General features: G+C 32.9%; 1 protein-coding gene, 2 long non-coding RNA genes and 1 pseudogene across 6 annotated transcripts; 2 read left to right on the top strand and 2 right to left on the bottom strand.

Annotated features, from left to right (window-relative positions):
- Positions 1-15,489: 15,489 nt before the first annotated feature.
- Positions 15,490-16,632, bottom strand: LOC140955843 (uncharacterized). Its single transcript, XR_012170481.1, has 2 exons — positions 15,949-16,632; positions 15,490-15,769 (listed from the first exon to the last, which is right to left on the bottom strand). It is a non-coding gene; the product is annotated as an uncharacterized lncRNA (long non-coding RNA).
- A 564-nt stretch (positions 16,633-17,196) lies between these two features.
- On the top strand, positions 17,197-18,179 carry LOC118040038 (alkane hydroxylase MAH1-like; annotated as a pseudogene).
- Positions 18,180-19,642: 1,463 nt separating this feature from the next.
- On the top strand, positions 19,643-24,018 carry LOC118039887 (uncharacterized). Its single transcript, XR_012170564.1, has 3 exons — positions 19,643-19,775; positions 20,288-22,500; positions 23,414-24,018. It is a non-coding gene; the product is annotated as an uncharacterized lncRNA (long non-coding RNA).
- LOC118039886 (putative zinc finger protein At1g68190) lies at positions 19,895-26,317 on the bottom strand. Of its 4 annotated transcripts, none has more exons than XM_073411009.1 (7): positions 26,199-26,317; positions 25,281-25,350; positions 24,648-25,179; positions 23,377-23,742; positions 22,343-22,573; positions 21,304-21,614; positions 19,895-20,180 (listed from the first exon to the last, which is right to left on the bottom strand). In XM_073411009.1, the coding sequence occupies exons 3-7, from the start codon at positions 25,170-25,172 to the stop codon at positions 20,111-20,113; spliced, it is 1,503 nt and encodes a 500-aa protein (XP_073267110.1). In that variant the 5' UTR covers positions 25,173-25,179; positions 25,281-25,350; positions 26,199-26,317; the 3' UTR covers positions 19,895-20,110. The 4 variants fall into 4 exon arrangements, 3 of the variants coding, with proteins under 3 accessions (XP_073267110.1, XP_073267111.1, XP_073267109.1); XM_073411010.1 differs by having other exon boundaries at positions 24,648-25,017; positions 26,199-26,310; XR_012170563.1 differs by having other exon boundaries at positions 20,452-21,614; positions 24,648-25,350.
- Between the last annotated feature and the right edge of the window lie 156 nt (positions 26,318-26,473).

The following is a 26,473-nucleotide window of genomic DNA, read 5'->3' as shown; positions in this document are numbered from 1 at the left end:
CCGAAAAGATAAAATTTTCCTTTTTGGATTCATTATTGCTTAGGAATTTTCTTTTTATTTTTTTTATGAAACTGGTTGCTCTTTTAAGATTTAGGCATACTTACGTGTATATATCTTCAGACATGTTCTGCTTTTATGTTAATGATTATTGATAAATTAAATGGTGAAGATAACATTAATTGTGATACTCGATCTCTCGAGAAGACTCGAAGCCAAATCATGGGTTCTTTAACTGTGCTCCTATGTAACATCATATATCATTTATTGTTTTTTTCTCCGAATCAGAAAGAAAAAACAGAAAGCTGGCTAATGCACCTAAAAGCGATCTTAAATCTGAACAAGACTGAGGTTGTTTGAACAGGAGGCCTTAACCCCACTGTAAAACGACCTGTTGGGGGAATGTCTGTATCAACATGTTAGAATTCTTTTGATTTGTATAAAAAGAAACTCGCAATTCTGTGTGGAAAATACGGTGCCATATTATGAAGTTGAAAGGGACAATTCAAAGCAATTCTATACTGCTTCTTATGACTCAAGATTCAATGCATGTTGCTTGTTAGTGAAACTAAGATCATAATCAAAGTGATCCAAAATACACGAAAAAGCCATAGAGTCAGGAAACGAAAGCGTGGAATTTCACCAAGTCTCAGGCTAGTACAAATCAGTAAAGCAAGCAAGGTGGAGATACTAGCTTGATATATAGTAATTAAACAAAAACACAAAGTAGCAAACCAAGTCTTTCTCTTTTATCCCCATTCCATAACAAAGCAAATAGTACATGATAGGTGTAAGTGATGCATGCCCAGCAGCATTTCCATACCCTAATTCAAGACCAGATTATCAAGACATGCCTTAACAAACTAGCTAGCTACCTCGTATGCATCTCTTACATCCCATGTATAATATAATACAAACCAGAAAAAGGCAAACAAAAAAGAAAAAAAAGAGAGAGAACGAAACAGAAAGAGCAAACGAAGGCGTAACAAACCCAGAGCATAACGTTAACTGGTAAAGAAACAGGATGAAAAATAAAAGAACTAAAGTTCAGATAAATCGGACCGCTACCCTCAATTCCCCGCGATGCAACGATGCACTCTCCCAATTCTGCCCTTCACCAGGCTAGAAATTCAGGAGAGTGCAGTTGCAAAGCCTCGTTTGTGTGTTCTTTTGCCATCAGTTTCACCCATATTTACAAAAGAACTGTTCTCCTCCTTGATGCCACCACGACCACCCACCACTTCCTTTGTAGCCACCACCATAATCGACGGACGCCCGCCGCCGGTTACCACCAATCATGATTAATTTTACCAAGTAGCTATTAATGTCTAAGCTTAAATGAGGCGACACCTTAGAATAGTAGCTAAGCTACTAGCAAAAAAAAAAAAAAAACAGACTAGAACGAGTATGGATATAGGGCATGGGGGACATGATGGGTCATATATAAAGGCAGGATTGTAGCTTTTGGTCCGACGTGAGTGGGATTTTTTTCTTTCCTATTATAATGTGAATTTATTTTGGTTCTTTCTTTCTCTTTTATTTAATTTTTCTTTCTCTTTTATTTTTTTATTAAAAAAAGGTGATGTTGAATTCTTGGTCTAAGCTATTTTAGGGCATGTTTGTGGGGGAATGCAAATAACTCCACTCACTCGTTTTCCGAGGCTCTTGGAGTTTTCATATTATTCTCATGGAGGTAAAAAAAAATTAAAAACAAAGTGGACATTGATGAGGTTTATTTGTCTGAACGTGGCTTGTTCCACTGCATTTTATAAAATAGTTAGTAGTCACTTAGCTCCAGAAAAATAGTGGCCTTCAGAGCCCACTTTTTAGTTCAATTACCTTGTTATTGAGAGGAGGGTAAGTGTACGCTATTTTCCATGGCCATCTTTTGATTAGTCCTTAACTTGAACATTGTGCGTGAAAATTGAAAACAGACAAATATTGAGAGTTCATAAGTAAAAATTAATCGACTGTGTGCCTACTTGGGTGGTGCTGTACAGGGATAGTGGAGTAATGAAGTGTTTTTTTTTTTTTTTCTTTTCATGAAAAGGACGCACAATTCTACATGGAGGTGGAAAATTGACACGTAATTATCCATGGGTTCAAAAGCAAAAAATCAATTATTATTTGTATCATCATGCATTTAATATACATGGTTTGCCACTGGAGCCTCGTTGAACTTGTTTTCTATTTTTTTACTATGTATAAACGCATTAATACCTTATACTTATACCAATTATTTCATAATCATCCCGGAAAAAATATTTCTTTTAGTGGCATTTTAAAAAACTAAAAGAAAAAAAAAAGGCAACACTTTGTCAAAAATGAAGTGGGGTATGCAGGCTTGAATTTGAAGAAATAAGTGCACTGGTAATTGTCTAGTCTTCCCTGTAGGACAGAGATGTTCACTTGGACACGTAGAGACACGCTTTTGAGTTTGATAGAGGAAGGAGCAAGTGCGTATATAAAGTTTGTGCCTCACAGTCGCTTTACAGTAGATTTGTCTGTGACATTTTAAAAAAAGCAAAGATATGAATTGTAAAGTCAGCGGCGAGATTCTCTTTTAATATCTTTTCTCTATTCACTCTCTAATTTTGAAAATTTCTTTTCAAAATAATAATAAAATATTATTTTTTCATATATCCAAACAAAAAGCATTTTAAGACATTAATTTTACCGCTCCATCAATCAGACCAGACAGTTAAAAGTAGTGCAGCTAGCAGCCTCGGATTAACCTTAAGCGTTCAATGAAAGTGTCTGTCTAATAATGCTAATATATTGAGAGAGAGAAAACATTAGCAAATGTCCAAATTAACCTTAAGCGTTTAATGAAAGGGGCACGCCTTCATCTGTTCAGAGTTGACCTTGTACTTCTCACTTCACACACTTCACACTCATTATGGGCCAATAATGAAAATTTTTTCAGGTGGATGCTTCGCTCCAAGCAATATAAATACTTTATATTATATTGTATGGGTGAGTTGAATCTTAGCCGTCCATTGCACTAATGGTGATTACAGTGACCTAAACACCGCGTTTCACGTCCTGATGATGCCATTTTGGCGTCCATGACGTAAGCTTTGCTTCAGTGGTTGTTGCATTAAACCCAAGCAGGAGTGGTTGGAGGTGTGAAAAAGTATACAACTTTATCTTCAGATTTTTTTTTTTTGGGTGAGCATGCTTTTAAGATGTTAAACACGTTAAGCAAACACCTTTTTAATGTATAGTTTGATTTTTTTTTATTGGCTAGTTATTGAAAATCTCATGCATCCGATTTGTTCGTCATCATCCATCACATTAGCACAATGGACTAAAAGAGCTCAATGTTGATACTATGTCTAGGCTACAACAAGATGTTCACCCAGCTGTCTATAACAATTTTTTTTTAAATCCCAAGTTTTTCATTTTTTTTCACTTTAGTTATGATTTTGTTTTTTTATTTTTAGTTATTTCAAGTTATGGTGTCGTAGTTTTATATGCGGTGTTTTGTTTCAGATAACATTCTCTTATACGTAGGTTTCACAAATATTATTCCTGCATTACACTTTAATCATAAAAAATAATATTTGTTTTTATTTTATTGGTTGCTAAGTGAGGAAGAAGAAAATAGTTATAAAATAGCAATGAGAAAAAACTCTTGGTCAACCATATTATGACTTTAAAAAATAATGATTTTGATTTTAATTAATTCATGTTAAATAAAAGATTTCCATGATAACTTTTTACTTAAAAAACGATGCTTTGAATACAAAAAAAAGTTCTTGTAAAAGAAAAAAAATACCTAAATAAAAAATAGAGTTTTAATCAAAGATAATTTTGACAGAAATGTAAAAAAAAAATGTCTGTACAGTGTACACACTACTTTTTCAACAGTTTCTTGAAGATTAATAAATATTTTTTCATATCAATCACACAATAATGTCTACTTTGCTGTAAAGATAGTCTGGTCATCATGCATTATGATCATAGACTTCTTATGTTTTATATATATATATATATATATATATATATATATAACACCGCTCGTTCACTAAATTTGTAGCCCGCATGCAGCGTAGAAACTAGATCTTTGGATAACCTAACCCAGCTAGCCGAGGGGAAACCTTATCCAACTTTTGGAAATGAACAAAACCCAGTGTGGGGGACAGGCCATGATATCAAGCAAACTAGTTGCGTCAAACAAAGCTTCAATCCTTCATTGTATAATCAATGGCAGATCTGTCCTTAAGGAAAAAACTTGGTTTGCAACAAATTAACTGAGAAGAATTACGGGAGACTCACGTGTACATATTAACATAAACCCCATCTGCGGGCGTGCAAGTGGGAATGGCAAGACAGCAGCCCGCGGGCTAGCTTGAAAAGGATCAATCATTTGATACTCGACGGCCTCATTTACGGCTAAATGTCCCATTAGAAAACCAAAGAGAGCAGCCTGTTCTTTCACTGTCTCGCAGTTAGTGGACAAGGAGCGGCGCGTGAGGCCTCGAAAGTTTATCTCCTCCAACAGCAATGGCTCTTACCAAGATAAGATCTTTTTGACGGAAAAGGAAATAGCTGTGAGTACACGCATGCTTCCTCCCTCCTCGACTATTTAACATTGGATCCCGCAAGGATGGTGTTCCTCTTTTTGTTTTTTTGAACCTTTTCACTGTGACTAGTGAGGGTTGGTGTGAAAGTGGAGAAGAAGCTGAGGGCCATGTGAATGTGCATGAAGGTCAGTATTTTTTTACACTCTTGACAAACTTTCTTGGAGTAAATCATACTTAAATAACAACAGTCAGCACACTAGTTTCAAAAATGATTGGCTAATCTTGCTTGTGCTTACTGTGGGCCCCTTTATTCTCTTTTCTCTTGTCCTCTAGTGATTTGTTCCCTACCAGTGAAAAGGATGTTCCATTTCTTCATGATATTTGCTTCCTTGTGGAGTAGCTGTTTGGTTTCGTGTCTGTTCGGTAATGGAGTGTAAATTTTATTTTTAAAAATTTTAAATTTTTATTTTTTAGATTATTTTAATATATTAACATCAAAATTAATTTTTTTAAAATAAAAATATTTATTATTTTAATATTTTTTTAAACAAAAATTATTTTAAACCACAATTATTATAACTCCTATTTTTTTTTTAACAGATTAATAAGGCTGATTAAACAAACTGTCTTTTGGGCTTAGTTTCCTTGGTGTAGAGCCTCGAATTTAAAATCTAACTCAAAGCCAAGCTCTGTGTAATTTTTATTAAGAGCAAATTAGATTCACAAGTGAAAACAGCGACAATTTCCTCCTTTTCTTGGTTTTGGAAATAAGTTTATCATGTTAGACCCTTTTCTTTGTATATATTTGATATTTCTATTAAATAAAAAAAAATAGAATTGCTAATATTAGCTATTTTCAATTTTCAAAGTGATTCGATTGAAACACTCATACTTTCAAATTCTAAGTATGAATGGAATCAATTTCATCTTTTAAAACTACTTGACTTATTCAGATGTGATCTATTGTTTTTGTCAGGAATGCACAAAAATTATTAAAGAAAAAGTAATAAATATATACGGTCTGAAAATAATAATAAATAATAAACATGATTAGTAAACTGAGGAAGTAACGACAGAAGAAATGGCTGAGCGTTTTTGTTAAAAGCGATTGCTACGTGTCAATAGGGAAAGGAAAAAACCCGTTCAGGGTACACGATAAACTTTAATTTTCCATCTTGAAGGATCTTGCATCACGTGACAATGATTCATTCACGCAAACAAGTCAAAAGGTTGAACAGTCATCAATTTCCTTCATTGACTTGTGCAATTAATAACGAGTGAAATTATCGCAATTCTTTAAACTGTTCTAATTTTTTAAATATTTTTTATTATTATTTTATTCATTTTTTAAAGTGCTCAAGTATAAAAATACTTAATTTCCTGGGCCTTGAGTATCTGTTGTATTGTATACACTAGTCTCTGGTCAGCGAGAGAAGGACAGACGAGCAAAGAAATGAAATAGAAACGCTTCAGTCACGTCTTTCTTTATTCTTGTCAATTACGCGTGTTGTCGAAATCTAAGTTCTCGAAATTACTCAGAATCTTCCACTCCGGTTTTGCCTTTATTTCCTCCCATCAATTTTCTACTTTGATTTGATTTGATGCAACTCTTCTCTCTACGCTAGCTAGCAGGGTGAACGGAAAATACAATAACAAGGTATGCGAAACTTGATCAGCTCACCAAGATAAGCAAATGTTATAGGGAAATGATCAAGCGAGCAGAAGAAGGGTTGAAAAAAAAAAAGATCCTGAACTTGTGAAACGCTTGGAGGAATCATACGTCTTATTCTATGAATTGAACTATTGAAACCATGGAAGCGATAGGATAATGCAAAATATTAATAAAATACGAAAAGAAAGTTTTTCAAAAATAAACACGTAGGGTTGAATCATTACATTAAGATATGCTTATAAGTTTCACGTCCATATTTGTTTTCAGCAGTTCACAATAATAGTAATAATAATAATAACAAGACATTGTTTGATAGTAGCATAATGCATGAGCAGTGGCAGCATACGTGAACAATATTAGATTTTGGCAGAGCATATAATACATGTGCATGTAGGTTATATATATTAATTTCACATTGAAAATTAGTTAAGAAACACTTTATATGGATATAGTTTATATCTAGTTATTCCACATCTAAAAATTAAAAAAACATTTCATGTGGATATAGATTATATAAAGGTATCACATGTCAAAAAATTAGGAAACAATTCATGTTAATGTAAGCTATAAAAAAATATAAAGTTAAGTATTCATAAATTAATTTTATATTTTCATGATTATAAAAAAATATAAAAAAAATCACTATAAAAATTATAAATTAAATCACCCAAGTTTTAGGTTAATCTGACGGGTCAACCGGATTTAACTAGAGACAAATTATATGCTCGAGTTTTGTCATTTTAAAATCCAATTAAGTCTCTGGATCCAAAATTAATTGTTCAAGTTGGCCGAGTTTTATATTACTGGTTTAGAAGTTTAATAAATTCATACTCTGTAGTCAACTTTTATTGATCACTAGTTATTTGATGGTTGTTTAATATTGCTCTACTTGGATTTGCAAGATGAAACGGGGATGATCTTTATTTTTGAGCAATTGAATAATCACTTCCATTAAATGAAAGGAAGGCCAGGATTTCAACTCTTCTAGATCGAATAGTGGGAATAGGGAAATACAAAGCCCAACTAGAACATGGTAATGCATTACTGTGGCTCGCCACGCAGCTAAACTGTTGTACCGTCGTTGGAAAATAAAGATGAAGATGGCAATGAGGGTTATCACTGTGTTAACTGTATTTCTTCTCTGTTTAAAATGAGCTAGGTCCCATATTTCAAGGGATGAATCTAAATAAAATAAAAAAAAAACCCTCTAAAACAAAGAATATGTTTTGGGCTTGGGTTTGGTATCCTAAACTCAAAATACAACTAGAAGCCCAAGATGTCCAGGTCTAATATCTCTTAGTATTTTATATTAATTCAATATGTATTATTTTGAGTAGAATATAACTTAAAATATTGTAAGGGTAAAATTATTCTCCATACCCTTCTCTTCACAAAAAAAAAAAAAAAAAAAAAAAAAAACAAGATTCATATGTTATAAATATATAAGACCTTTAAAACAAAAGTTAACAATCTTCTTTCTCTAATTCATATATATTTTTATGATATTTATCTTTAGAATATTATTGTATTTTTTTTTTCTAAAAAAATATTTATTTAAGCATTAAAGAGTTTCTATCTCCATAAAAAAAAAATATTGTTATAGTTATTAGTTATAAACTACCCTGACCTACGAAGTACCAATTATAAATTATCAACCATCTAACTAAAAAAAATAAATGAGATTACTAAAATCAATTAATTAATCAATTATCCAAATTACACTGAAATTTTTGAAACATTATAACCAAGTTTAACTTGAATTTCCAACAAAAACATCCATTTTCTCATCACATATGCTCCAACATAAAACCATAGAACAAAAGAGCTAAAGCAAGAAATCGTGACAGTGGTACAAATTGTATAATAAATGAGCTCGTGTATTTAGCACTCATTACAGATAAGAGGGTGGGGGCGACGGTGGTGACCTCCGGGTAATTGGTGGAATCTCGGGAGGTATCATGTGTCGTACTCTGCCTGGTTTTGGACTTGGAGGAGGGCTTAAATCATTGACTCTCCCTGCAGGAAGTCCAGAAATGAGGAACTAAAAGTTGAAGTAAATAAGAGCTGTGGATTTCATCATATAAACTCAAAAAAAAAACTAAAGTGTCAGCCCTCACTGGGTATCAATCATCGAACAAGTTCAGAACCAGAAAGTTTTCGAGCTCGATACCATCAACACCAAGAATCAGTGGATAGACTAATCAATAACTTGAAATACTAAACATCAAATTTAGCTAATAGCTGTAAAATTTAGCATATTATTTTAATCTTGTATCAAACATAATAAGAGTAATTAATATTTTAAATATAGTGATTTTCACGCTTCAAAGCTTTCTTGCTACTCACTTTATAAGATATGTTTCAAGTAGACTAAATAGATGGTCTCACATATACTTTTACGGACCAATAAATAAGGCCTGACCTAAGAAAAGGGTTAGTCTTGCCAAAGTAGTATAGCAACTAAAAAACCATTATTTTTTTACTTGATTGTTGAATAAAATTCAAATTTTTATACAAGATTTTTTAAGCACCCAATTATAAATGGAACTCCCTTTAGCAATTTATTCACAACATAAATTTCCTAGAAATAGGCTTGGAATGTCCTGTTTCACTATTTTTTTTCTAGATTTTTTGTGTTATTTCAGATTTTTTTACTATTTTTTTATGTTCTAGGATTCTAATTGCATTACCTAATATATATTGCCTTTTTTATAGCCCATAAAAAAAATATTATAAATCTCTTAGATATATTATTGGATTTTATTTTATAATATAATAAATTGTGAATTTAGGGTTAAAACTTGCTATACTTTTCACTTATAAAATTTGTTCTTTCTATGATTGCTTTACTGTGTTTGTAAACTTTAATATAACCCGCTATGAATTAAAAACTAATCAATAGACAATACAAATGCCAATAGCCCACAGACAAGGCTTGTAATTGAGAGGAACGGGACAAAAATTTACGAAGCCACGATTAAAATCCCGTCTCCTGTCATACTATGCAAGCATTCTCCTTTTTTATCCTTCTAGCCCATCTGAAAGGCACGGACCTCTGATTCCTTGGCAAAGAAAAACAATCGTATATAATATGATCCTGAAATGACCGAATTATTCATGGTAACGGTAAATATTTATCAGAGTGGATTTGTTTTTGTATTTAAAAGTATTTTTTTCTTTATTTAAATTAATATATTTTTTAATATTTTTAGATTATTTTGATATGATAATATTAAAAAAATATTTTTAAAAAATTTTAAAAAATATTATTTTAATATATGTTTAAATAAAATATACTAAAAAATAATCACAGTCTCATACATCTTTTAAAAGAGGTAGCTGGAGATAGAAAACACCCTTTAAAACGAGTAGTTGAAGATAGAATTATTATTATTAACAATATCTAAATGGTGTGGGGGAATCACTGTTCCCCCACACACAAAGCACTGTGGATTACAACAGTAATCCACGGTGCTTTCCTCTTTTTTTTTTTTTTAACTTTTTTATTTTTTCATTTTTTAACAGTCCTTTTTTTTTCCTAACTTTTCCTGTTTTTTTCCGTTTCTTTTCTTCTTTTTTTTTTCAACTTTCCTATTTTTTCTTTTTTTTCATTTTTTATTAATTTTTTTTCAAAATTATTTTTGTTGATTTTAAATTTTAAATATTATTTTTTACTTTTAACTTTTTTTCAAACTTGGTTAAAATGTTTGCTTTCTAATTTTTTTTCTTTAAAATACTGTGGAGTGCTGCGATGTTTTTTCACATATTTTTTTATTTTATTTTTTAATTTTTTAAAATTATATTTGTCGATTTTTTTTTAATATTGAGCTGATTGAGAGTTTAGTTTTGTAAATTTTTTTTTAAAACATTGTTGATTTATGCAATGTTTCTCTGCATGGTTTTTTTTTTCTCTGAAATTATCTTTTTTTATTTTATTTTTTAATATGGAGCTGGTTAAAAATTACAGTTATAATATGTGAGGAAAGCAACGTAAATTTCCTCAAAAATTACTGTTGATTGCTACAGTTTTTTTTCCTCACATGGTTTTTTCCTATTTTTGTTATGTTTTTCCCTGAAATTATCCTTGTCAATTTTATTTTTTAAATATTAAGCTGGTTAAGAATTGCAATTACAAGTTTTTCCTCACAAAACACTATGGATTAATACAATTTTTCCTCATATGGTTTTTTTTTCCAGTTTCTTTTGTGTTTTTATTTTCTTTGTAATATTTTTTTCCAAAATTATCTTCGTACATTTTATTTTTTCTAATATTGAGTTGGTAAGAATTTAACTTTGTAATAAAGCTTAATCATGTGGGGAAAGCATTGTAGCCTTGCTCATAAAACATTATGGATTGCTACAGTGTCTCTCCGCATGGTTTTTTTTGTTATAATTTTTTTCAAATTATCCTTTTCATTTTTTTTTTTTAATATTGAGTTGTTTGTGAATTACAATTATAAGTCATTACAAATAAGGCTAAATCATGTGGGGAAGCACTGTAACTTTCATCACAAAACACTGTGAATTGCTACAGTGTTTCCAACATAATAATTTTCTCTTTTTTTGGTGTTTTTTTTGTTTTTTTTTTTCTAAAATTGTCTCTGTTGATTTTTTTTTAATATTGAATTGATTAAGAATTTAGCTTTATATTTTTTTTTCTTTAAAACACTATGAATTGTTGCAATGTTTTCCCATGTGATTTTTTTTTTAATTTTTTTCAAAATTATTTTTGTTGATTTTTTTTTAATATTGAGTTGGTTAAAAATTATAATTATAATAAAGCTAAATTATATGAGAAAAGCGTTGTAGTTTTTCTCACAAAACACTGTGAATTTGCTACAATATTTCTCTAAATGGTTTTTTATTTTATTTTATTGGGAAAAGCGCTATAGTTTTCCTTATAGAACATTGTCAATTGCTGCAATATTTTTTCTCATGGGTTTTTTTCCTTCCAAAATTATCTTTATTGGTTTTTTTTTAATATTAAGTTGATAAAGAATGTAGCTTTGTAATTTTTTTTTCTTTTTATTAACTAAAAAACTAAATCATGTAGTGAAAACACTGTATCTTTCCTCACAAAACACTATAGATATCTATAAATCATTTTGTTCAGTCTCTGAGTTTTTGATCATCAACACAACTTTTTTACCCGTCATGAAATATTTGCTCTATCATACCTTTAATTTTTATTACTTATCTAGCATTGGTTCACAGTTATAATACTATTAAGTGTATTTATTTTATAAGCCCGCGGCAGCGCGCGGGTATGTCATCTCGTACTTACCAAACACGATCAATTGATTATACCAAGTAAGAATAACACCCGAAAAAAATAGTGACGAAAAATTCGCAAATTGACATGTATACATTTATGTTCACATTGTAAAGTAACATGGGCGCCTTACCAGCTAAACTCTTCTATGTGAAAGCGAAGCTAGATCTCAAATTTTCAAAAGCTTCATTTGCTAGAGGGGCACCACGTAGCTTGTATTTTTTTCAGGTAAATTCTTAATTTTTTTAGGACAGTTTGAAAAGGGTCCAACTATATATTTTTTTAAAAAATATTTTTATATTAAAAATTAATTTTTATTATATTTTTGGATTGTTTTGATGCATTAATCTCAAAAATAATTTTAAAAAATAAAAAAAATATTATTTTAATATTATTTTTTAATGAAACCATCACTGTAATCCATGTTGTTATCTATTTTTGGATTCCCACATAAAAATAAAAAAATATATAAAAAAATATTCAAAAAAAATCTAAAAAATAATACGAGCGAGAAAAGGATACTGTAATGCTGAAAAAATGGTCAAAAATTAATTGAAGAGGTTTAAAAATATAAAAGGTTGAAATTTGACAATTTATCATTAACTGATGAGAGTTCTATTGACAAAAAAATTCAATTTTTTTTAATATATATATATATATATATTTAAAATCATATGTTTATGAACTCAATTAAATTTTATTTGAGGTTTAGTTGAATTTAGGAGGGTTTGATTGCAAGAAAAAATAATTTTTAAGTCAATTTACGTTTTTATTGGAAGAAATTAAATTTCTGGGATCCAATTATAATTTTGAAAAGTTGGTTAGGCCAAATCAAGGATTTAATTGCATAATTATAGAAGTTTGATGGCAATTAAAAACTTGATTGAAACAACCCGAAACCAAGAACTAAACCAGGAAAGGCACTAAAATCAAGCGATCCAACTAGAATTTATCCAAGGACTTGATTACAAAATTATAAAAACAGCCAAGGATCAAATCAGAAATATCATTTAAAGTTGCAAAATGGTGCCGTTTCAGAGGCACTATTCATTACCTTCTCCACCGATTTAGCAGACAGGAACCGTTTTCAGCAACAAATGCCGCAGATCATGGGAAACGTTTCACGGCTACTATTTCTCTACCGTTACCACTGTAATAATGGTGCCGAACGTCTTCATCATAAAGAAAAATGCATGCAGTTTTGGCTATAAAAAGGAGGAAGGACCCCGAGGGGAAGGAGAGGGAGGAGCAGAGAGGGGAAAGGAAAGGAAAAAAAAGAGAGAACTGGGGGGACAGAACGTGATAAAAACAGAGGGGGAACGAGACAGAGGAAAGAAAAGAAAAGAAAAAAGCGAGGGGGGACAGAAGGGAAAGGAAAGGAAAAACAGAGATGAGCCGGGAAGAGAGAAGATCAGAAAAGCAGAAGGAAATAATGTAAAAAGAGGAAATCATTGAGATCAGAACCAGCGTTGCCATCGTCTTCGTCATATCAGAAACGAAGAAGAAGAAGAGTGTAGGAATGAAAACAGTAGCAGAAGGAAAGAAAAAAACGTTTAGGCAGCAGCTCCAGGGGACGTTTGAGAAAACCATAGAGGGAGAGAGAATATAATAGGGAACAAGAGGAAGAGCAGAGCAGAAGGAAAAAAAAAAAGCAGAAGGGAAACACAGAGAAATAAAGAAGAGCCGCCGGCCAGTCAGCACCATAGCCAGTCTTCCTTTTCGCCGCCACCAGCGGCACCGCTAGCACCAGCAGCACCGCCACGAAGCCACTGCAGAGAGGCAAGAACACTGTTGACGGGAGAAACGAAATACAGAGGAAACAGACAGCTCGGCGGAGCAGAGGTGAGAAGAAAGAGAAGCAATGTCTGCCACCACAGCCGGCTACCGCGACAACAACGCCACCGTGAGCCCAGCTACCAGAGCATCTCCATTCCAGGTAACTCTCTTCTCCTTCTTCTCGTCTGCCCTGCTGGTCCCTTGCATGCAGAACGTGTGTTCACGTTTCTGCAGCAAGGAAAATAATTAACCGGTTACTGTGCATGAGCACAGTATCCGGCTAATTATAATTAGCTGGATACTGTTACATGTGTGTGTATATAAATTTCTTAAAAAAATATTTTAATATACACACACATGTAAGACAAGAATCTCTTTACCGATAAGAACTTTTCTTAGACCATAAATAGACCAAAAACCACAAAAATACAGCAAGACATCAGGCAATAAACAATGTAATCTATCTTAAGTAAGACGTATTTGGGGTATTAATATCTTTTCTTTACGCAACCAGTTCTCATACTCGATCTCAAAGACTAGTTAGGGTTTTAGTGACCAAAATATTAAGTAACAACTCACATTCTATTTTTCCACTAATAACATACAAGAATCCCTCTCCACATATTTGTCACGTTAGATAATAAGTTTTTGAGAGTGTATGTTTTTTCATCGCTATGCTGTACACGACAATCCCAAACCACCTAATTGTCTTCGCATTTTTCATATTAAAGTTTGGAGATGAGAATATCATTATTTAGTCCCTAATATTTTACTGTAACAAAAAAAACATAAAGATAATTTTGGAAGAAAAACAACTCATAACGAAAAATTGACAAATAACGATATAGCAATTGACAATGTTTTGTGAGAAAATTTACATGTTTTTTCTAATAAAATTAACAAAAACAATTTTAAAAAAAAATTATAAAAAAACCATTTTAAGAAATACTGTAACAATCCACAATATTTCGTGAAAAAAAAAAAACTTTCCCTATATGATTTAATTTTATTGTAATTAAAACTTTTAACCAACTTAATATTAAAAAAAACCAACAAAGATAATTTTTTTAAAAAATAAAAATAAAAAATCATATGGGAAATTACTGCAGCAATTCATAATATTTTTTTTTAAAAAAACAAATTAGAGCTAAATTCTCAATACAGATAATTTTAGAAAAAAAAATATAACAAAAAAATAATGTAATAATCCATTGTAATTTGCAAGAAAAACATTGATTCTTAACCACTTAATATCAAAAAATAATTTAAAAAACATTTATAAAAAAAACATATGGCAGCAATAACAATATTTCAAAAAAAAAATGAAAAAACCAAATTTTAAATCAATTTAATATTAAAAAAATCAACAATAAATATATATATTTTTTTAAAAAGTTATTAACCCATTTCCCTTTAAGCTTTTTCATTGTTCTCACTCTTTTTTTTTTCATTTCTTTTCTATTTTTCACTCATAATATGTTACTCCCTTCTCTTTTTTTTTATACAGCACTTTCTCTGTATTTTTTTCATTTTTTTTTTTCCTATAACACTTTTCTGTTTTTTATTAAATCATTTATATATATATTTTTAAAATTATCTTGATTAAATTTATTCTTTTTTAATATTAAGTTGTTCATTTTATAACTTTTTTTTAAAAAAATACTTTATTTTTATATATAATTTTTAAAAATCATGTGAAGAAATCCAGTAATTTTTAACAAAAAAATTACAAAACAAAATTTTTAACCAACTCAGTAGTAAAATAATAAAATTAATAAACAATAATGCACTAAAAAAAAGAGCAATACCAGTGAGTAAAAAAAGAAATACAAAAATTAAAAGTAAAAAAAACACAAAAGCAAAAAAAAATAAAAAAATAATCCACAAATAAAATAGGTGTGGAAAAGTGATTTCCTCCCCCACTAACTTTAGCTTTCTGTATAATATGATGATCATAATTATTATTGTTGGTGTGGTGTGTCACTTCTTAGTCTGAAAACTTAAATCTTGAAGAAATTCGTATTTGACAGAATCATCGACATCAATAGCAAGTCTTTCAAAAGACCTCCACCTTATTAGCAGAATAAAACACATCAAGCCATAGAATCATAAGCATTAAAGCTTCAGACTTTTGCACCTTACTCACAGAAACAAAGCTGACCACACCCGTATGATATGGTTTCATCCACCCATCGTATGAATCATGTTGGGGTCATCCATAATAGACGAAACGCGTGGACAGATGCTCAAAATAAATTCCAAATTCAAAGAACAGATCAAGGAACATCAGAGCTAATTAAGCACTGCAGTATAGAACTAACTGGGACAGCATCCCCGGAATCGAAGAGGCGTGAACAGATATGTTGTGAATATCACAGTTGTCATTTCAAAACACATGATTTATCAGTTGCTAATATTAAATTTAGCTGGATTGACAGATGATTTACTCAGATCTACCAACAGATCAAAACTTTCTCTAATCTTTTCAACAATACTCCATAACCAACAACTCGCTTCTGTCACCTGAGCATAAAAAAAAAAGGGCTAATAAAAATCATTATACAAGACGCATAGCAATATCCCGCATAAAAGCAAGATTAACAAGTCAACGAAATGATATTCTTTTTTCAAAAACAAAAGAAGAGCACGCAACATCATCATCATCATGAGACCAACGACATGCATACAGGGGCAGATCTTACCAAATTGAAGGATCCGAAGCAGGACAAGCAAGGGAAAGGGAGGAAACAGCTGGAGATCACCGGTATGGGAGGCGTTGGAAAGAACAGACTTTGGTTAATTAAAACGAAGCAGTCCTGTCCAATCCTCCCATACCCGTAACTCCCAGCAACCCTCTTTCCTTTCCCTCTTGCTCCTTGATTAATTTTAGATCACGCTTTTGTCTAGAATAAGGAAAGAGAGGAGTCGCAGAAAGCAGATGGAATGGGAGGAGTAGGCAAGAAGGGATATTAAATCATGAATTTTTCCTTCTTGCATACTCTCCCATCTCCAAAGACTTGCTAAGACTCTCCGTTTCTCTCATCTATTACACACCACAGACAGGAGCGGTTGAAGACGATGGCTTTCTAGATGGTGTTAATATAGGCAAAGAAAGCAAACTAGCAATTGTTAACCTCTCAACACCAGTTTCAAAAAGACGCGTTTGATGCTCCAAGTCCAATGTCACGGGCCATGCCAAAAAAGTGGTTGGTGTAGAGATAAGATGTAAAAAAAAAAGAGAGTAGACATTCTGGCCACTAGTTGAGAGTGGAGAGTGGACCTGGAAGGTGGATGGTACCTGCTGGGTAAAGAGGCAATAAAGAGAACAGCGTCGATGCTGTCTGGGAACGCTTTTAAAATTCGGCTTTCTAAAAATTTAATTAATTTATTTATGGAGTAATATTAAAAATAATTTTTAAAAAATAAAAATTTTTATTTTTAATATATTTTTTAAATAAATAATTATTACTATATTTTTTAAACACACTTACCATTTCTACTTTCCACCCACTTCTCTTTCCACAGGTGAAATTATTTTTCTCAAAATTTTTATTTGATTTTTTAATTTTAATTATAAAAAATAAAAAAATATTAAAGAATATTTTTTTTATGTTTTATTTATTTATACTAGATTCTTTAATATTTTTTATGTATCCAACAAAACTTTCATGATAAAGAAAATAAATTGAAAAATCAAGGCTACGAATTCAAATACGTAGTTACTCAAAAGTTATGGTAATTGGACCTAAAAAATTGACGGTAGGGTTTGCCTTGAGTAAACATAGGTGATGTGATGTTATAACGCGAAACAAACAAGAAATTGATGGATGTATATGGATTAGACTCTTCGACGGGCTACTTAATGTTATTAGGGCTGATGTTCTGGGCTATGAGCTAACACACTTGTAGATGGTGTGGGCTTTTTCTAAGCTAGAGAGACAAGTTAGTGGATGTGCTCTCGCCCTCTTGCTCCGTCAATGATACCCATTAATCAACATCAAGGTTTGCGGTTCTTATTCTAAGAAATTTCTTCTTTTTTTTCACTATAATTGTGATCCAAGAATTGAAAGAAATCAGTAATGAATCGATGATTAAGCAAAGAATGAGAAAAGAGTGATCGCTACTGGACATAACCCCAAAACCCTCTCCATTGGTTTTGAGGAAAATGCATTCGTAAGGGCCATGGATGATGCCTATGTAGCAATGTTAAGCAGGCACATCTTGCCAGGAAGATGCCGGAAGTTGCTAATGTGGTTACAGATTGGAAGTGAAAAGAGACTAAGTGTTGCAAAGGGTACTATACGTCAAATTGTAACAAATTATATGGCAACAAAGAGAGAGGAGCTTAGTGCAGGAGCGAAAACAAAGGAAGACGAAGAGACCTTCGATGTGTTGCGATCTTTCTTGACTATAAATGATGTCGACGACAAAGAACACCCTGATGAAATTGTAAGAGACATTACCATAGGTATTATTTTTGCAGCATATGACACCTCCAGTGCAACTCTCTCTTGGTTCTTCTGGCTTCATTCAAAGAACCCGCATGTCGAAACTAAAACCAGAGAAGAGCTTGACACCAATTTCTCAGTGAAGGAAGGTCAAAATTGGCAGCTAAATAGCAATTGTTGTTCTGTCAGGATATGCAATTAGAAGGATGGCTAGGGTATGGGGACAGGATTGCCATGAATTCAAGCCTGAGAGATGGATCAATGAGAAAGGAGATCTTAAATATGAAAGACCGGTCAAGTTCTTTACCTTCAACGCAGGACCTGGGAAGGAGATGGCGTTTAGTATCATGGAGGCCGCCGCTGCAACTATTCTTTATAACTACCATGTTCAAGTTGTGGAAACCCGCCCTGTGACCCCTAAATCTAGTATAATTCTTGAAATGAAACATGGTTAGAGGGCTAGGATTAGCAGCAGATGGACTTGATGTCTTAATTTGTCAGTTAGCTTTTATATATATATATATATATATATATATATATATATATATATATATATATATATATATATAGGTGCCTAAATAAATTTACGTGCACTAATCATATAAATTTTTAATGATTATAAAATTTATAAGATCAGAATTATAATCTCTAAAAAATTAAATTTAAAATATAATTAATTAAATTATACTCATAATTATTGCGATCATATATAATGAATGTAAATGCTGAAACTCTAGCTATGGACCACATGTGTTCTTCCTATAGTATGACTTGGTTCAAAGTCTTTCTAACTAAAATATTCGATGGTTTATAAATAAATGAAAAGGGTAATTTGTTTCAGAGAAATCATCTCTTGGTCTGACCAGAATGCTATAGAGTCTAGACAATGGTAGCTGGCTATGGGAGAAGGAGTTGGGACTAGGGAGCCATGCCGACACCTGTCGTTATCGAGATTCGATAACTTTCCACGCGCCCCCAGGCATAAATTGGCAGATTTCGATCTTATCCAGAAGATTTCTCAAGGGCTTGAAGACCCACCGTCCCAGAAGTTGACAGTCCCAACCTCCGAGTGGACCATTTCACTTGTAGTAATTCATTGCAGTTTCCAACTACCAAAGTAAAGGCTTGGCCTTTCTAAGTCACAGTAAATCATTTCATTTCTAATTTCTTTTTATCTTAGGAAACTGATTAAGGAAATGGAAGAAGACTCATCATCTATCATTTCCTTAATTTTTTTCAAATGAACAACTTGAAATATAAAATATACCGTCCTAGCTTGTGGATCAAGTAAATTACCTAGTAATGGGCCCAAGATTTACAATCCTTGAACAAGGCCCATAAACACTCACTTAACATTGGGTAGGGATTGAATGCCAGCCCAAAATCATTGTGTCCCGAAGTTTACCGGAATGAAAGCAGACAGATTGAGCTCGTGTGGAAATGGGCCATTGTTTGGATCCGAAGGTGCCTTTGTGAACTTGGTTCAGGGGCTGTCTTGGTAGCCCAACACACCTCCAAGGTCTGCCACCCTCAGCTCGGGCCCAAGGGTGCGTTGACGATCCAACATGTCATCAACCCTAATCAAATAAGGATAAAGCCGACCCTCGAATGAATCCGTTGTCACTTCTGGGCTTTTGTTCTCGAGTATTTCAAAACTATAGGTAACAAATATATTGACCGCTTTATCCTTGTATGTACACAACACTTTATCCTTGTACATACACACAACAGGAGTAGGAGTTCAAGGCTATATAAATAACCTGAAACCCAAAGGTAAAGCAAGATCTTCTTTCTCATTACAAACTTCATCTTCTTCCTCTTGTCTAACTGTAATACTTTATTTGCAACTAAACACTAGTCTTGCATCCTACTTAAGGGAGGGTTCTCGAGCCCGCAGGGAAACTTGTTTTGCAAATATTATGGATGTCCACGCCCAACATTATCAACAGCTAACCTCATCCGTCCTGGAATAACGTTTGCAGTGGAGATTTTCAAAAACTTCATCGGCATAGCTCTAAATTAAATCCCATTCAAGACCAAGATGAGAGATGTTAAGCTTGGAGGCAAAAGATCTACACCAGGTATGTTACTCAACTCTTTTGTTCTAGTCTAGTTCAGTTTTGATGGTAAAATCATACAGATAGCCAAGTCCGATGATATGTAATCATACTGTATATCCATAATTCCATACATATCTCTCTGCGCATATATTTGGACCAATATCATTTATTCATGGAAACAATTATCAAGCCACAATTAGTGACAGATGTTATGAGCGATCCCCATACATAAATAAACTCATAAATACAGTTTTTTATAGAGCCAATTTTAGTTTATTTCTTCAAATAAAAGAATCTCTAACTTACCTAAAATCTTTACATCAACTGTAGCAGCCACAACCTTCTAGCTTCACGAATCAGCCATTTCCACGCTTCCGTACATCATTCTTAGGTTTCCTAGGAGTATATTGAATTTGCTTGTCTTGCCTGGAAAAAAGAAAAATTAGGCAAATATTGTAAGAGAGCATAATCAAAATTATACATACTTTTTGTTCATGAATTTAAACTGCAAGTTATAAATAAATTACACACAGGTACAGTCCGAAATACAAGTTTTCTGTACGCGGAAAAAAGCACAATGGTCTCTGCCAAAGAAATCAGGCCTAGGCCCCATCTTTGTTCCACAAACTGGATGATTTAGAACACTCCTGATGCACCACATTCAGTGAGTGTATGAACAATATAAAGCAACAATTACCTTATTGTTGGAACTCCAGCATGCCATCACAAAATACTCATCCACGGGAAATCTTTGAGCAGAGCATGAGTTAAGCCATATGATATATGATGTAGCATCATTATCCATTACTAGCAAGTCTAGTATGCAGACATCATCTCCTTGTGCACTTGAGAGCCATATATATTATGGCGGATTACGACAAGGCCATTATCCACTTTTAAATCCCAATATTCCATGATTAATTAACCCAGTGATACTATTGCCCGTCTCGTACACATTCCATGTGATTTACAACTTTTGCATCCTAACAATCAGCTATTAAAAACATTTACAGTGCTGTGGTTTTTTTACATATAGATGCTCAAAGCCAAAACAGAGTGAACTAAATCTATTTTCGGGCATGCTACTTTTTTTTGGTCACCCAAGATAAAAGAGAAACTGCATAAAAATAGATGCACCTTTTTTTTATATTAATAATAAGATACAGGGAGGGAAAAGTTTGGACATTTGCAGCATTTCTACAGTGCTAGCATGCAATTGATGTATATCCTAGCGTTATGGCTCTATGCCCTTTCCAATTTGATATTGGTATTGTAACTATAGACGATAAAATTTAGTTTTGGACTGTTCTGATTCATGACCTTCAGACCTTGATACTAATCTGATAACATTTTTTTGTTCACTGGTTAAAAGAAGGTAGTCATGTATCAAAAGTTACATGGAGTCATAGATAGACCAAATAAAATAAATGACTAATTGGAGAAGATAATGTTGCTGATGAACCAAGCAGCAAAAGTTTTTGACTCAGAACCTCAGAAATAAAATCCATGATACTTGTTTTAAAATCCTGGCAGGGGTATATATACTTACATCCGAGCCCTTTTCTTCTCTTTGTACCTCATCATTGCATTTTCTCGGGCCTCTGTATGTGCATCCTCAAGGTCGGGTGAATAGCATGATGCTTCACCATTAGATATATATGGTGAAAGTTCACTGTCAAGATATTCATTACTCCTGCTTTCAGCACCATGACTTGAAATGGAGTATCTTGAATAAGGAGACCTGATTGTCTGAGCAGGATCAAGACTTCCAGGAAAGTTATAAGCTTGGTTGGAAGGATCCTTGTCATTGTCAATGTGAACAGAGCAGCTTATGTAAACAGATGAAGTAACAGAAGCATCCTGTAGATTTTTTAAAAAAATTAGAACAAGAGAAAGAACAGATATTGACCTGCTCGTGTGGAGACTTATAAACATGATGGATACCACCCTGAATCCAAGAGCCTAAGCTGTTACCATGCATCCATCTGTGTATATAAGAACTCAACTTCCTTCATTCCTAACCCATGTAGGATTCCACACCCTCACATATGCACCTTAACACTTTTTTTTTCCTTTTGTGATGCCACTCTCAAGTCGACTATCAATGTTACAATTAGCCCCCACAAACAACAGTTCATCTAATTTTCTCTCTTATTTTGGTTACATCTACCCTCAAAAGTTTCTCTCGATATTTAAGAGGACTTTAAATTTTAAGAAATTTTGAGACAGTTGGAATATAAATGAAACTGCAATAGATCAGGGACTTTCAATGTACAGAGATCACAATTTATCCTTTCACTCGCATAAAGATTTAGGACGTACTAGAACTGTTATTTCTATCTTGAATAGTTAAGTTTGAGGATTTTGTAAGAGGAACATATAAACATGTGGTTTAATCAGATAGTTGTTTAAACAGTGTGTTTAATGCTGAAAACAACCATGAAATAGTATAGTTATAGCGCAAAAGGAAAAGAATTCTGAACTTGAAAGATGTATGCTACTATCCAAATTCTAATTTCAAAAACCACTGTGCACATTGTATTTGGCAACTGACATTGTTTTTCATAAATTAAAGTGTCAAACCATACCTTCCTTGCTCTTCCATCACTGTTATTGGATTTCTCAGGAGGCATATCCTTCTCAATGAAGGAGCATGAGAAATCATTCTCATCAAGAAATGCTCCAATTGGATCTTGATCACCCCCAAAGAATTCTTCAAAGTTGCAAAATGTTTTATCCATATCAGGTATGATATAATCATCATCATGGCAAATAATGTCTTCACAAACCCCAAGGTCTTGCATATTTTGAGACCACAACTGCAAAAGTTAATTAACAAAAGAGTCAAGAGGTTAATTTCAAACGGCAATCTAGGATCATTTTCTAGTCACATCTAGCCATCCTTTTTAATGTTGATAACTAATGAGCAAGGAAGCACCACAAATGTCATGCTATTGTGGTGATTATGTGCAACCGTATTCAAGCAAAGGTTGAAGATTGATGCTACACAATTTTGAAACAAAACAACCAAACTTCAAATCATAAAGTAACTTAATTCGAATTCAAATTCAACGTTTTCACACCTATTAATATATTTTTGTAGCTTTTTTCTGAACATCCACTTTCAGTTCCACATTCATATCATGTAATAATAGTGTCATTAGATAATCTATTGTTGTATAGATTAGGTGATGCATCCGGTAAATAAATGTCATAACAGTCAGTGAAAAACAAAATAGTGATTTATGGTAGAAAAAGATAGAAAAAAACATCCAGTAATTTGATACAAATGTCCACTCACAATAGCACCACAGCTGCACATATTGCATGATGAAAATGCAGTTTGTTGAGTAAAGGACATGTTCATTTATGAAAGTAGCTTCTAAATATTGCCGATGATGCTATCTGCAAGCGTTCTTTCAGGAAAATAATGGATGTGAGATAAACTTATGGCAACAAAAAGGAAATGCAGAAATTCATATTGCCGGTTCAATGAGAAGAATAGGACTAAGTTTATCATGTATGAATTTATTGATTGTGAGAAAAACTTTCCATGTACTCAAGGCAATTATAACTAGAGCTGATTATCCAACACCCACTTTTTGCAATGATTTGATCAAACCTGACTATTCTCTATTGGACTTTTGCATGGCCAAAAGGATTCTCCAGGCAAAGCATTTGCGGCAGTTGAAAAGAAAGGTAAATGTTCTGGCTGAGAAAATGGCAAAGGCAAAGAATCCACTTTTAGACCCTGAAGTTGGCAGTCAGCTTGTTGAAGATTGGTAACAAGATCTTGAGAATGTTGTGAATGATTGAGATTGTAGTCAAGCTTCTTTGAGGTATTCAGCATTGAAGAAATGTTTTTTTGTTCTTGACCGCGTTTCATAGGAGTATTGTTGTTGACATCATTGAGCTGAAGCCTTTTCAAATCAAGAATCTGTTCCAGAATAAAGCAGGTACTTTCCTGCTGTGGACCTTTGTACGATAACTGAAAGATGATGAAAAAGACTGAGAATGCAAACTAGAAAGGGTTTCGAGTCTTCAAAGGGAAAGAAAGAAAAATTACTGCATAGTTCTTTGTTGGTTCCCTAATAGTGAATCTAAAAGACCATTTTTATGGTTGAAATAGCAGGTTACAAAAATCATATTCCTCTGATGCAAAGTAAATAATGTAAATAACAGGTAGCTCTGTGTTAAACTTCTTATACAAAGTTGTTGTATCAATTTGTAATATTTCATATACAAGACATTAAATATTATCCTAGTTGCAACTGCTTTGATTAATTTTTACAAGTGGCAATTTCATTAGAAGCAATAGCCCATGATCATCTCTATCTTAACTTCATCCTTCTACCAGGCAAAGAAAATGAGATATTAAATTATAGTTCATATATCGGCTCAGTAGTCCAGATGTTGAAGTCATGAAAAGTATCATGATGAATAAATTTACAATTAACTTAGCTTAAATTTTATAATTTACCAATCAGTAGCTAGAACATGGAAATTCAGTGCACATGAAGTTCCTGAAATCTATATTTTACAAAGTTACAATCAACTTAACTTAAAATTTATAATTTAGCAATCAGTAACTAGAACATGGATATCAATGCATATGAAGTTCCAAAAATCTTGAATTGGGTTGCAATTGACATCATCTTCCTAATATATTACTGAGTGCACTCCTCATCCCTGGATTAACTTTTTTTAATTTCTTGACAAAAATATAATGGTAGAAACCATGAGGACAGATATAAGCAGCTACCTGGTGTTTTATATTATAAAAATAAATTCTCATGAATTTTAATAATAATAATCTATAGCCCCAATTAAATCAACAGCAGAAACTTCTGGCAAGCATAAACATACTTAAAAATCTTTTAAAATTTGTCGCACCTCAGGTTGTCGATTGCCTGATCCAACATCAGACTCTGCACCAGAGACCAAAGTTGAGTGAATCACTCTAGGTTTTCTTGAAGAGCGTCCAATTTGTTGGCAAGACTTCCCTGGAATGTCATATTTTGATGCACTAGGTTGCACAGAAGAAGAGCATGGGGTGGAAACTAGTTGATCTTTAACGATACTTTTATCCAAATCCCCAAATTCAAAACCCCAAAGTGATGCAAAATCTTTAGCAGAAGGGCATCCTAAGTAGCTACTGACTAGCCGTTTCTGAGGGTGGGAGGAGACCTCATGCAGGCACCGGTCACAGGCAGGACACATCAGCATCCGGTGGTCCAAACACTGAACGTAAGCTGGATGGTTCCTGCATGAGTCACATAGGAGGGTACGGAGATGCCGGTTAAAAAGTGCATTAGCTGAATGGACCTTCGCATCGCAGGAAAGGCAAAGATATGCTGCATCAGCGTTACAGTAAACGACTGGCCTCAAGGCCATGCAGAATTCGCAAACTTTCTCCATTTAATTACTTCCAGGTCATCAATGATCCCACAAATCCAAAAACTCATAGGTTAAAGTTTCTGTTTTGTAAATAATAACTCCATGAATCGTTTCAGGACTGACAGATACCTTTAACATTAAAAGACAGCTTTCCTTTTAGTAAATTTTTTCTGCAATAGTTTCCAAGAGCAGAAACAAGCTTCCTGCATCCAAAATGAAGAATTCAGTAGCATAGTAAGTGAAGCAGCTGGAATTTTCTTCCCATTGTACAGAAAAAAATAAAATAATTCACCACCACAAAATCCTCTAAAAGCGGCCAGCAAGACCTCAAAATTGCTAGTTATCCACTTAGGGGAGTGTTCAGACTTGAGTTAAAGAAGAATGAATTCTGGGTTACGCAAAATGTATTTTGCAAAACATGGTCAATTCATCGGTTCGTTGACAATGAATAATTACTCTATGATCCTTAAAAATTATTTTTATTCTTTCAGGCGTGACATCCGCATGCTTACAGAATCAATTCAAGTGGATAAGATGTCTGTTGCTAAAAACTTTACAAGGAAACCTTTATTGATAACTTGAGTGCATGTGTATAAGATAAGAAGGAAAGGGGGCGAGGGAGAGAGGGAATATATGCATTCAGGTCTGAACCTGCAAGAATAAATAAATAAAGAGGGCCTTCTGAGCATCACAGGTATCAGATCAGAAGAAATGGCCAAAATAATATAAAATTTATCTTAAACTAAATCATCAAAAAGATTAATATTCGCTCAATCAACACTAATTTTATTCCAAAAAAAAACAATAATAATAAAAACAGTAAAAATGTGAGTACACAACTGTCACGGAGGTGATTTCAAACCTAAAATTAAAAAAAAAAAAAGTCTGAAAAACATTAAATTCCCTCAAATAATTAAAAACCTATTCATCCCCAAATGAATAATCAAAGAATGACATGATCAAATAACAGATCTAGCACAAAAGATGGCATTTACTGTAGATTATAATTCCCTAATAAAAAAAAAAAAAAGGAGAGGCTTTCTTTACGTGCCTGTGATTAATTTCTTCGGAAGAATGGAGACTCCAGAAAATGATCGGAAAAATTAAGCTCAACAAGAAGAGAGTGGGGGAGACTTAAATAAAGCTGCTTAGCTTTCTCCCTCTTGTTCATCGTTACCTTTTTAGGCTGACGTGTAAGCTTGAAGGGTGAACTTTTTGCTGACGTGGAACTAGACACGTGGTTTCATCACGGGTCCCACCACCTAGCGTTATCCTTCTGCATGTGAATCCCTCCCACCCAACTTATTATTTATTTATAAAAG

This window comes from Populus alba, chromosome 8 (assembly GCF_005239225.2).
Source record: "Populus alba chromosome 8, ASM523922v2, whole genome shotgun sequence".
In the NCBI taxonomy this organism is placed as follows: domain Eukaryota; kingdom Viridiplantae; phylum Streptophyta; class Magnoliopsida; order Malpighiales; family Salicaceae; genus Populus; species Populus alba.
This window is presented reverse-complemented; position numbering and strand designations above follow the sequence as displayed.